Source organism: Ambystoma mexicanum, chromosome 2p (genome assembly GCF_040938575.1).
Source record: "Ambystoma mexicanum isolate Mex_15411 chromosome 2p, UKY_AmexF1_1, whole genome shotgun sequence".
Taxonomy (NCBI): domain Eukaryota; kingdom Metazoa; phylum Chordata; class Amphibia; order Caudata; family Ambystomatidae; genus Ambystoma; species Ambystoma mexicanum.
In genome coordinates this window covers 558,368,000-558,380,764 of record NC_090923.1, presented here as the reverse complement: position 1 = coordinate 558,380,764, position 12,765 = coordinate 558,368,000, and the positions used below count along the sequence as shown (strand labels likewise).

General features: G+C 43.4%; 1 protein-coding gene across 6 annotated transcripts in view; it reads left to right on the top strand.

Annotated features, from left to right (window-relative positions):
* GRM2 (glutamate metabotropic receptor 2) overlaps positions 1–12,765 on the top strand; it is an 833,735-nt gene that overhangs the window by 778,265 nt on the left and 42,705 nt on the right. For all 6 annotated transcript variants that reach the window (XM_069644038.1, XM_069644036.1, XM_069644034.1 and 3 more), the window contains one exon: positions 9,621–9,795. In XM_069644038.1, the coding sequence (XP_069500139.1) occupies positions 9,621–9,795 (175 nt within the window). The remainder of the gene's footprint in view (positions 1–9,620; positions 9,796–12,765) is intronic.

Sequence of the window (12,765 nt, the reverse complement as noted above, 5' to 3'; positions counted from 1 at the left end):
CTCCCTAGATTCAGAACACTGGAACTCTTCTGGAAAGCAGGAACTCTTTTCTTACCTAGGCGTGGCTGTGGAAGGAGACACCTAAGCACTACAGGAGGCTATTTAAACCACACCCGATGGATGAATCTTGCTTTGCGTTATTCTGCATCCTCAGCAGCAGAACGCTCATCGTGTCTTCTGCATCTGATCCTGGGCCTAAGGAAAAAGGCTTACCATTCTGAATCCAGTCTTCAGCAACACCTATAAAGACAAGAAAGAACAGGTTAGCATTACGGTCTTCAGTGACAGCTCTTCACTTACCTGGTCCATCGGCTGTCACCAACGCCTCGCGCTGCATTCCGGCATCTGAAAGACAAAAGCTTACCAACTCTTCGCACGCTCCGGAGGCCTTCGGCGCTGCATCCCGCATCTGAAAGACAAAACAAGGTGCGTTTAAAGACATTGGGGAACTTTAATACTCACGTGCCATTACTCCTTTCCACATCTAACCCAGTGGGTATTCCGGCACCCTGCAGCCGCCCCGAACTTGTACCTGCAAAATAAAAAGACAGTTAGAGCGCATCGTGAAGCAGGCAACAAGCGCTTACTTACGTGCTTCCAGGCGCTTCTATTCATCACACGGGCTCCATCTTCAACTCACTTCAGCCCGCCATCCGCCATCGCCGGAACCCTGCAAAACAAGAGACATCATTACTAAAGACTTTAAAGACATTAGAATTACTTGAAACTTACCGTTCGTGCAGTAAACGACGGACAGCAGTCCTCTGAAGTCAAGAGGCCTGCTCCCCTTATCCAGTGAAGAAACTGGTTACAGCACCCTGCCTCGAGGCAGATGGAGAGCACGGCGTTCACTTACCTAAGACATCTTACCCTTCGAGCCAGACATACAGTGCACAGAGGTCCAGCCCAAAGAGCCAGCCGTGTGTTACGCATCACCTTTGAAGATACGGTATACGCCCAGTCAAGACCGGCGCCTCTACGGGAATCAGGTGAGCGTTACAGAACGCAAAGCCTACCACAAAACTCCCGTCCAGGCGCTATGGAAACCTCGGATACCGACCAGCTAGCCCAGTTACTTGGGGAACTAAGGGCAGAAGTGCATGCAGCCCGTCAGGAAACGAACGCTCTAAGAAGGGAACTGATTATTTCCAAGGAGCGAACAGATGATCTCGCTAGACAATTGCTACAGTCACAAGCCGGACAGACCCCGTTACCCGCATCTGGGGGAAATCTTCCTTCTACATCCTCTATGAATCCAGTGCAGATCAACCTACCTGGGAATGTACCTCTGGCTACGCCCGAACGATTTTCTGGTGACCCAAAGAGGTTTACAGTATTTATCAATCAGTGCAGGTTGCATTTCTTATGCCGGCCAGCAGCCTTTCCAACTGATCAAGCTAAAGTAGCTTTCGTGCTTTCGTACCTTAGTGGCAATGTGGCAGACTGGTCGATCCCTCTAGTAAATCAAGATGATCCGGTCCTCCATGATTTTCAAGCTTTTCAGCTCAGTATGGAAAAACTCTTCGCAAGACATTCACAGGGGCAGGCCTTGGACAATGAGCTTCTTTCGTTGCGACAAGGTAATCAAGACCTTTTGGCTTATATTGCGTCTTTCAACAGACTGATAGTGGAAACTCACTGGCCTGAGGACAAAAGGATTACGCTGTTTTATAGAGGTCTACGCGGAGAGCTCAAAGATGTGTTAGCCCAAGTAGTGAATCCCCCACAAGATTGTTCGGACTATATAGACTTAGTCGTTCAAATAGATCACAGACTGCAGAACAGGAAGGCCGATCGTTCCAAGTTTGATGCTCGAGTATTTTCCAAACCGCCAACTCCTTCCAAAGGAGTAGACTCCGGGGAACCCATGCAAATAGGGGGTCTGAAAGGTCCTCTAACACAAAAGGAGCGGGAAAGGAGAAAACAGTTGCAATTATGCCTCTATTGCGGAAACTCAGGGCACTTTCTTCGAGACTGTCCGGTGAAACCTGCCAAGAAGGCAGTAGGAGCTGCAGTTACCAAAGTTACAAACTCTGAGCAGGGAAACGACCTCGCCCGACAAGAATAGAGGTCCTCTTGCCGAGCGTGAAAACCAGTTCCGTGACCTCGCATTTCGTGATACCTATGGTCCTCATTAGCCCTGATAATCCGGATCGATTACATGCAATTGAAGCTTACGTCGACAGCGGTGCTATCGGCAATTATGTGGATCATGAAATGGTTTTGAGGATGAATCTAACTCTTTGTCCCAAGGCTGTAAAGGACGTCATTACTACGGTGGATGGTACGGAGATAGCCTCCGGGCCAGTAACGCATACCACTCAAGAAGTGACGCTAGTAAGTCAAGATGGACACCATGAGAAGATTGTGTTCGATGTGATCAAGGCCCCTCAGTTTCAGATTATTCTAGGAATACCTTGGTTAGAGAAACACAATCCTCTGATCGATTGGTGAGCAAGAACGGTCCAGTTTCCAGAATGTGTCTCTACTTGTCACCCTCCACCTGGTGTTGCACTGGCAGCAATTTCTTCAGAGACTCCCCAGTTACCTCCCGAATACCTAGAATACCAAGATGTTTTCCGGAAGGATCAGGCTAACTCTCTACCTCCTCATAGGTCTTATGACTGCCAGATCGACCTGATACCTGGATCTACTCCTCCTTGTAGTAGAATTTATGCCCTCACCGAGCCTGAGAACCTTCACCTTCGACAATACCTGGATCAATACCTGGCAAATGGGTTTATTCGTCCTTCCAAGTACCCTGCTTCTTCAGCTTTGTTCTTCGTTCCAAAAAAGGAAGGAGACCTTAGAACTTGTATAGATTATCGCTCCCTGAACCAGATCACCGTTAAGAATAGATATCCGTTACCTTTGATCCCTGAACTCCTGGACCAAGTCAGAAAAGCATGCATATATACAAAGCTGGATCTTAGAGGAGCTTACCACTTGGTACGAGTAAAAGAGGGCGATGAATGGAAGACGGCCTTCCGCACCAAGTATGGGCTATTTGAATATCAGGTCATGCCCTTCGGACTTTGTAATGCCCCGGCCGCCTTTCAATATTTTATGAACGATGTCCTCAGAGAGCTCATAGATGTGTGTGTTGTTGTTTACATTGACGACATCCTCGTTTATTCTTCATCGGAATCTGAACATCGGAAACACGTGAAAATGGTCCTCGAAAGATTGCGTCAACACAAACTTTTCGCTAAATTGGAAAAATGTGTTTTCAACGTGACTGAAGTTGAATTCTTGGGATTCATATTATCACCTGGCGGAGTGCGTATGGATTCAAAGAAGGTCGATGCAGTTCTCAAATGGCCATCACCATCCTCCGTAAAAGGTGTGCAAAGCATGTTAGGCTTCGCTAACTTTTACCGCAGGTTTATCCCCGAATTCTCTCGAATAGTCCAGCCCATCACTGCCTTGTTAAAGAAAAACAAACGTTTTGAATGGTCTACCGAGGCGGAACAAGCTTTCCAGGATTTGAAGACTAAATTTATCTCTGCACCAATCTTAAAACACCCTCACCCCGAACTCCCCTACATCGTGGAAACTGATGCTTCAAGCCTTGCCATGGGGGCAGTTCTATCACAAAAGGACCCGGTAACCAATCAGTTGCATCCTGTGGCATTTTGGTCCCGCAAATTCTCGCCTCCTGAAATCAATTACACGATTACTGACAAGGAACTTCTGGCTATCAAGTCTGCCTTTAAGGCTTGGCGGCATTATCTGCTGGGGGCCCGACACAGCGTTATTGTGATTACGGATCACCGAAACCTGCAATATTTGAAAACCGCAAAAGCCCAATCCTCTAGACAACTCCGTTGGGCATTATTCTTTGCCGAGTTTGACTTCATAATTACCTATCGACCTGGTACAAAAAACGGTAAAGCTGATGCCCTTTCTCGGATGGGAGTGGAAGAACACTTGATCAACCCTAAACCTGTACCAATCATTCCCGAACAAAGAATTCTGGGTGTAATCGCCACAGAATCCATAGAGGAAGTTAAGGATAAAGCCAGGCAACTTGTAACTCCAGCAGACATACAGAATTGGCATCTGCAGGGAAAGGACTTTTCAGTAAAGGACAACTTATTGTATTTCCAAGAACGATTATACCTACCCAGCACAGATTTACAGAAAAAAGTAATCTCTTGTTATCATGATTCTTTAATGGAAGGACATCCCGGTATGGCCAAGACCTCAGAAAAGATCAAGCGCTACTTCTGGTGGCCGTCTTGGAAAAAAGATATCAGAGACTTTATAATGTCCTGTGGAGTATGCGCCCAAAACAAGAGTCAAAAGGAAAGACCAGCAGGCCTCTTACGCCCTATTGACATCCCCCCTTGCCCTTGGCATACGCTTTCTATGGACTTCATCACTGATCTACCTCCATTCTCCGGATACAATACGATTCTAGTAATCGTGGACTTATTCTCCAAGATGGCGCATTTCATTCCGCTCAAAGGCTTGCCAACAGCAGCAACTCTGGCCCGAGAATTTCTCGAAAACATCATCCGACTGCACGGTTTTCCTTCGGTTCTAATTTCGGATCGAGGTAGTCAATTTATTTCTCATTTTTGGCGAAGTTGCTGTCGGTCGGCTTAAATTGATGTGAGACTATCGACCAGTCACCACCCTCAGACCGACGGACAAACCGAGAGGACCAATCAAACTCTGGAACAGTATTTACGCTGCATGCTGCAACAAACTGAAAAAACTTGGAAAGACATCCTTTGGATAGCCGAATATGCCTACAATAACTCTGTCCATTCGGGAACTGGGAAAACCCCGTTTTTTCTTTTGTACGGCAGTCACCCTCGAACCTCGGAGTTGGATCCCCTCCAAGATCTTGAAACACCAGCAGTAGACTACCTGCATTCTACAATCACCCAAGCCTTTAAGGAAGCTGTTTCTCACCTTCAAAGGGCTAAAGAACAATACAAGAAAGGAGCAGATCAACATCGGAAGGAAGCCCCTCAATATCAAGTAGGGGATCAAGTCTGGTTATCCACCAGATATCTACCTCTAAAAGGGCCACGCACATTCAACCCAAGATACCTTGGTCCCTATTCCATCACTACCATAGTAAACCCAGTAGCGGTCAAGTTGGACTTGCCCCCGCACATGAAGATACATCCGGTCTTCCACGTCTCTCTATTAAAACCCGTGCAACCTCAAACCCGACTAACCAAATCTCCAAAACCTATCCTAGTTGATGGAGAACTCGAGTTTGAAGTCAAAAGCATTCTGGACTCCAAGATCTCCAAATCTAAACTATTCTACCTAATTGACTGGAAAGGCTACGGCCCCCAAGAGAGATCCTGGGAACCTGCTGAATATGTCCACGCTCCTCGCCTAATCAAAAGATTTCACCGAACATTTCCTGACAAGCCAAAACCCCCTGAGAAGCCCGGTTTGGGAGGGGCCTTGATGGGGGGGTACTGTCATGATCTCTGCTTCCAAAAGGTCAGGGTTTTCCCAACTCCCTTGGAAGCAGATCCATAACCCAGGTTCCGAGTGCCAACCAGTCCCAATTGGGACCTTTTGGACCCAGTCCTGGCACCAGTGGCACCAGGCTCATAAATATGCCCAGTCCCAGCGCTGGAAGCGCCGGGCTCATAATGCTTGGGTGGACTTACCTGCAGCAGACCATGCTGCTTACTTGCCTGCCAGTTGAGTCTCTGATCCTCTTCTGTTTGGAACTACTTTTCCTGTTGGGTGGTGCAGGAGCCACTCCCTAGATTCAGAACACTGGAACTCTTCTGGAAAGCAGGAACTCTTTTCTTACCTAGGCGTGGCTGTGGAAGGAGACACCTAAGCACTACAGGAGGCTATTTAAACCACACCCGATGGATGAATCTTGCTTTGCGTTATTCTGCATCCTCAGCAGCAGAACGCTCATCGTGTCTTCTGCATCTGATCCTGGGCCTAAGGAAAAAGGCTTACCATTATGAATCCAGTCTTCAGCAACACCTATAAAGACAAGAAAGAACAGGTTAGCATTACGGTCTTCAGTGACAGCTCTTCACTTACCTGGTCCATCGGCTGTCACCAACGCCTCGCGCTGCATTCCGGCATCTGAAAGACAAAAGCTTACCAACTCTTTGCACGCTCCGGAGGCCTTCGGCGCTGCATCCCGCATCTGAAAGACAAAACAAGGTGCGTTTAAAGACATTGGGGAACTTTAATACTCACGTGCCATTACTCCTTTCCACATCTAACCCAGTGGGTATTCCGGCACCGTGCAGCCGCCCCGAACTTGTACCTGCAAAATAAAAAGACAGTTAGAGCGCATCGTGAAGCAGGCAACAAGCGCTTACTTACGTGCTTCCAGGCCCTTCTATTCATCACACGGGCTCCATCTTCAACTCACTTCAGCCCGCCATCCGCCTTCGCCGGAACCCTGCAAAACAAGAGACATCATTACTAAAGACTTTAAAGACATTAGAATTACTTGAAACTTACCGTTTGTGCAGTAAACGACGGACAGCAGTCCTCTGAAGTCAAGAGGCCTGCTCCCCTTATCCAGTGAAGAAACTGGTTACAGCACCCTGCCTCGAGGCAGATGGAGAGCACGGCGTTCACTTACCTAAGACATCTTACCCTTCGAGCCAGACATACAGTGCACAGAGGTCCAGCCCAAAGAGCCAGCCGTGTGTTACACATCACCTTTGAAGATACGGTATACGCCCAGTCAAGACCGGCGCCTCTACGGGAATCAGGTGAGCGTTACACCGAGGTTTACTATCACATTTGATCTAGCCTCCAAAAATATTAAGACCATCATGAACCGTCATTGGCATGTGCTTAGGCTAGATAGAAATTTGGGAAAAGCACTCTCCAATAAGCCCAGTACCCCTTACAGACGATCCACCTCAGTGAAAGATCTTTTTGTGTCTAGTTTTATGCATAAAGAGCCCAAATTACACAAGGCACAATGGCTACAAGGTGCGAGTGATGGGTTTCGAAAGTGCACCAAATGTAAGGTGGATCAAAATGCTCATAATTACACCACTTTTGAACACCCAGTGCTGAAGCGAACAGTGAAAATCAAGGAAAGAATCTCATGCAATACAGAATTTGTTGTTTATGAACTCTTGTGCTCATGCCATAAGTGGATGGAGGAAGTACTGTGTGTAAATTAACACTACGAACATTACAACATGTACGTGCCATACAGAATAATTATCAATCATACCCTATGGCTAAACATTTTAAAGAAGCACATCAAAATTATTTGAAAGGTTTTAAATTCTTTGGATTACTAACTATACCTCCACTAACTAGAGGGGGTAACCAAGAACTGATTCTGCAACAGCAAGAGAGACTCGATTTCCACTTGGACACATTGTAGACAAAAAACTGTATACTTTTCCACTTTTCTATGATATGTCTATTACTCCGTGCACTGATTTTATGAAGAAATCATATCTATGTCATGTGTTCTTGGGGCCAGCATGTGGAAAATAGGTAATCCCCTGAGGCCATGGAGATTATCTGGTTCTACCATGATGTGTTGTGGGACACATGTTTCTTTTACTTGTGCTGTATCTTTTCCTGTGTTTCTTTTTCATTGTCATTAAATCTGCTTTTTGTAATTTTTTTGTTTTTTTTTGTTTATTGATTTTCACATTTTCAACTATTCTACCTTCATGTAGGAAAGTGCATTAATTGATTGACCATAAGTCTAGAACAGAGTGCGCTGTGCACTCTCGAACTAGTCTATTTCAAATGTGCAACGTTTTGACACTCATGCAAGGTCACTTTGATGTGGTGGACGTTTGTTATTCCTATTATGTGGTTTTATTGCAGGTTTTATAGTTCCAGTTATTTGAGGATTAACAGGTTTCCATTTCAATGTGTTTTATCTTTGAGAGCTTTGTGTGTGATTCCACTTTTAATTGAATGAAATTACGTTTTTACTTTAGAATGTGTGTACTGTATGTTTAAGTAGTCAACTGATCAGTTGTGCTTTAATTGGTTTGAATTTGCATTTTTGCACATGATAACATCATGCCCCCAATTGTGGATACTCAGGTTGAAGCACTATGCACTTTAATAGAGTTACCCCTGGATAATGTTGATGCACATGGCACTTACGTACATCATGCACCTTATTGTTGATACTCAGGTTCAAGCACTTTGCACTTTAAAAGGCTTTTTAAGCAGTGTTAAGCACTTGGCACTTTACTTCCTGATGAGTCAAACTGTATTTCATGCTTTTATATTTGAGTGGAATCAAGTGACACATCCCTATAATGTTGAGAGAAATCACTACATGCATGGTGCACTGTATTTCCCTCCTTATATGCACCCAATTTACTTCATGGTTTCAAATGATTCTGCTATTTTATCATGTTGCATAGCTGGCAACAAAGTATTTACATTTCATGTGTTTATATTTTAGCGTTCGATAAGAATGCACTAAGCACTTTATTTGAATGATGCTCCCTGCCAACAATTACCATCAAAGAAACGGATGGGATGTAACCTGACTATTTGAGCACTAAGCACTTTAAATGTCTGACATCCAGTGATTTAATTTCAATTTGAACCATGATTGTTGTTGTGGAAGTTCACTGTTATCAGCAAAAGCTGATTACATGGCCATTTGGTCATTGTTGAAAAGATGTTCCAAAATGTTCTAACATGGCCGACTGTTTTTACACAGTCCAGGGATCTGTGTGACAGGGTGCATACATCAATAAGGGACTTACTGTGCACCATAGATTGATCATAGAGACTGCATGTGTGCATATAGACTGTAAATAACTTTGTATTCTATGTGATCAAGCAACAGGTTTGTTGGGAAACGCGTTATGTTTTACTTCTTGTGCCTACTCAGGGATCCATTAATAAATGACTGGTTGTCAACTAAAGGATGCAGTTGCTCCTTTTTTACTAAAATATAGATCTGGAGGTGGAGGTGGAGGAGTGCATTTGCAACGTGCATCTGCACGGTCTTTTTGGTTTGGATATGTATATATATTTATACATGTGAAAGCACTTTGTACTTTTGCTGCCCATGTTGTTGCTGTCAATTACTTGTGAAGGGGGTTTGTGTTAATGAACCCCTTTGCTTCTACTTTGTATGTGTGAGGGATGCTTGTGCTGCTCATGTCATGGTGTACCCATATTTTTCATCAGGGAAGTTTGCACTACTGTTGATCGTGCTGTAAATAATCCACGTTTGCAGTGACAAACCGTGCCTTCAAATCAAACTATAGCTCACAGCTGTGAGGCATACTTGATCTGCTTACTTTCTCAGAAACATGGTGGAAATCCAACTTAGATGGTACCCAGTTAAGTTGATTGAGGCCTAACATTCTGATGGGCTTGGTCTAAGACCTTTGGCTGTGCACTCTTACTGTGACATCACTGCAGCAACCACAAAACCCAAGAAATGCCCAATCGAGTGAGCAAAGATTTGTGTTCAACTTATTGACACAAAACATAGCAGACAAAGAACCTTCTGATTCTTCACTCTCTGCCAATGGGCCTTCGTAATAGTTCACTTATTGTCTGGGCAGGTCCAGTTTTCAGGATATTGTCCTTCTGCACCCAGTTGAACAGAGCACTGCCTCATGACCTGTTCTCTTCTCCACTCTCCACAGGTTCAGATGACCACCATGTGCATCTCGGTCAGTCTCAGCGGCTCTGTTGTGCTCGGCTGCCTTTTCACGCCCAAACTGCACATCATCCTTTTCCAGCCCCAGAAGAACACCGCCAGCCATCGCATCACCACAAGCCGCTTCAGCGTCACCGCAGCAGGATCAGCATGCTCCCATGGTGAGTTCAGAGAAGAGAGTGTGCCGCGCTAGAGCCGGTGAGCCCACGGTGTTCAAACTTGTGAGGCTCACTGCTAGTATTGCCTTCCTGGCAATGTGTTCTTGCCAGAGTGTAACTACAAATGAAATGGAAGTAGCCTCGAACTTTCATATCATGTGGCCATCTGCATGAGATCCCGCTGCACGGGTTACAAACAAATCCATAACAGAAAAGTATGCTATATATATATTGACTAAAATGATTTATTCTTTTATAGGGGGAAATATATCAACATCTTTATCTATATTTATAAAACAAAGTTGTGTTTGTTTGTGGGTTTGCATAGAGCATTGATCTTGGGGACGTAACTCCTCATGAATTATGGGGTTTTTCGGCATTACGTTCTGTGGTGTTCCGCGCGCCATCTACAGGTCATTTGTAGAAAGTGCTCATCATTGCGCTGTCTGTGCTAAACTGGACTTTTTTTCAATTATTTTTAAAAGAGTGTTAGTGGGTCTTTCTTTTCATTGATTTGTTTTGCAATAAATGCAATACATGGTAATTTCACTAATTAATTGAACACTGAATTTTTATTTACCTCTGATTTAAATTCTCACATGAATATCATATTTGTAAGTTTAGTCTGATTTATTTGCAGTGTGTGTTTAGCAGCGACAGTGGCCACCACTGCTCACAACACTGCAAATAATCAGAGTAAGCATACAAATATTATATTCACGTGAGAATTTAAATTGGAGATAAATGAACATTTGGGGTTCAATTAATTAGGGAAATTAACATGTATCGTGATTTTCCTTCGTGGCAAACAACATTATTTGTTAATCTATTTCGGTGGAAAATGAAAAGAAATCAGAGACTGGACATCCTGGGAGAAGTCAGGTACTTAAGCTAGTATGTTTTATAAATATTTCAATGTACCATGGCTCATTAAAAGTCAAATTTCATTGTGCAATTATCTTAACAGATGCTTTGTTCCATAATTTCCTCAGATCGTAAATTCAAATGAATTGGTGCTTGCTTCCATCATGTTGAGGTTTAATAAGAGAATATGTGTGTTGACGCTGTTATTACGCTTCCTCTGGGCAAAGTTTTACTTGGGACTGATTCCCAAAGATTTGCTGGAGCAAATAAGGGGTGTGCATGAGATCTTAGCTGTCCACCTCCTGCCTTACACCCGATTCACAAAGCCTAAAATTGAAGCCCATGCGGAGATGCCTTGAGCATCTCTGAGTTGGCGTTGAGAACATCTTTGTGAATTGCATTAGCCCATGAGCACATATTGTCTTTGCAGAATAATGCAAGCCTAACCCTACTAATTTATAATAGTTGGGATATTCAAAATCAATGAATCAATTACTATGCAGGTTAAAGCAAATTCATTGTGAACACGTTTTAAAGTTCAAATTCCTTGTTAGACAATAGCTTTAGTTTGGGCACATGGCACACTGATAAAATGGCCAGACAAGAGGTGGAACAGATTCAAAATATTAACATTTTAACGTTGACCTTGTATTAACTGGGGAACAACAATAAAACCATAATCAAACAGGGAACTAGGATGGTATCATGAGTATATATAATCTAAAAATGCATCCCTCTTGAAATGATGACTACTTTCCCTGTGAGCCCTGTGAGCCCACTGCTCGCTCATCTACGGGTCACTCCGAGACACCCCGAGACGTGTTACAAATACATTGTACGTTGTACATAAAATTAAGGGACTAATGCAGGTTTGATTTCTACAGAACCTCTTTTCTGAATTTACGAACTATAGAGCAATTGTCAGTCACAGATAGCTAATAAATAAGCAAGTAAATACCAGAAATCAGGACTAAAAGACACAGAAATTCGATAACTGATATATATTTTAATTGTACTAAAACTATATCAAATGCAGTGCTCTAACCACATAACCACAAAACACACTCTTACTCTTTAACCTTTTCTAACAATATATTTGAATGTTTCCAAGTAAAACATAGCCCTGAGAAAGTGCTTAAATGGCACAAAGCACATGTCAGGTAATTGTACCTAAATACGAGCAATATTTTGCAAAGTAGTTGCTTGGATGAACTACGTTGTGACTGCTATTAAACATAAAAAGATAATTTTATTTATTTCATTTATATTATTTATTTATATAGCGCTGCAGCCCGTAGGCATAAGAGCGCATCACAAAAAGACTAAGACAACAGAGAGATTCTGATACAAAGTAAACTCTGAGTGAATAATTAATACAGTGTATTAATGGAACAGTCATAATGTGAACCTGTGTTACCTACATGAATGTGTGTGCATTGTTGATGGGGTGTTGTTTCATGCCAGATTCCTCCCACTTCTAAGTGCTGTACCCAGCGGAGTTATTATTAAACAATTGAATGGTTCCCAAGCTATTGACCTCGGAAGGATAATGGGCTAGCTTATGAAGGAAGGCCGCACTTTGGGAATCCAGCAAGAAAGAGAATCAGTGAAAGAAAATGACGTTGCTTATGTTGTAGAGCATCTTAAAGCACAGGCATGCCGCACTTCGGGAATCCAGCAAGAAAGAGAATCAGTGAAAGAAAATAATGGTGCTTATGTTGCAGAGTATCTCAAAGCACAGGCAGCCGCATATCAGAGTCCAGCAAGAAAGAGAATCAGTGAAAGAAAATAATGCTGCTTATGTTGCAGAATTTCTCAAAGCACATGAAGGCCACAATTCTGAATCTAGCAAGAAAGGGCATCAGTGAAAGAAAATAATGGTGCTTATGTTGCAGAGCATGTCAAAGCACAGGCAGCCGCATATCAGAGTCCAGCAAGGAAGAGAATCAGTGAAAGAAAATAATGGTGCTTATGTTGCAGAGCATCTTAAAGCACAGGCAGGCGCACTTCGGGAATCCAGCAAGAAAGAGAACCAGTGAAAGAAAATAATGGTACTTATATTGCAGAGTATCTCAAAGCACATGAAGGCCACCATTCTGAATCTAGCAA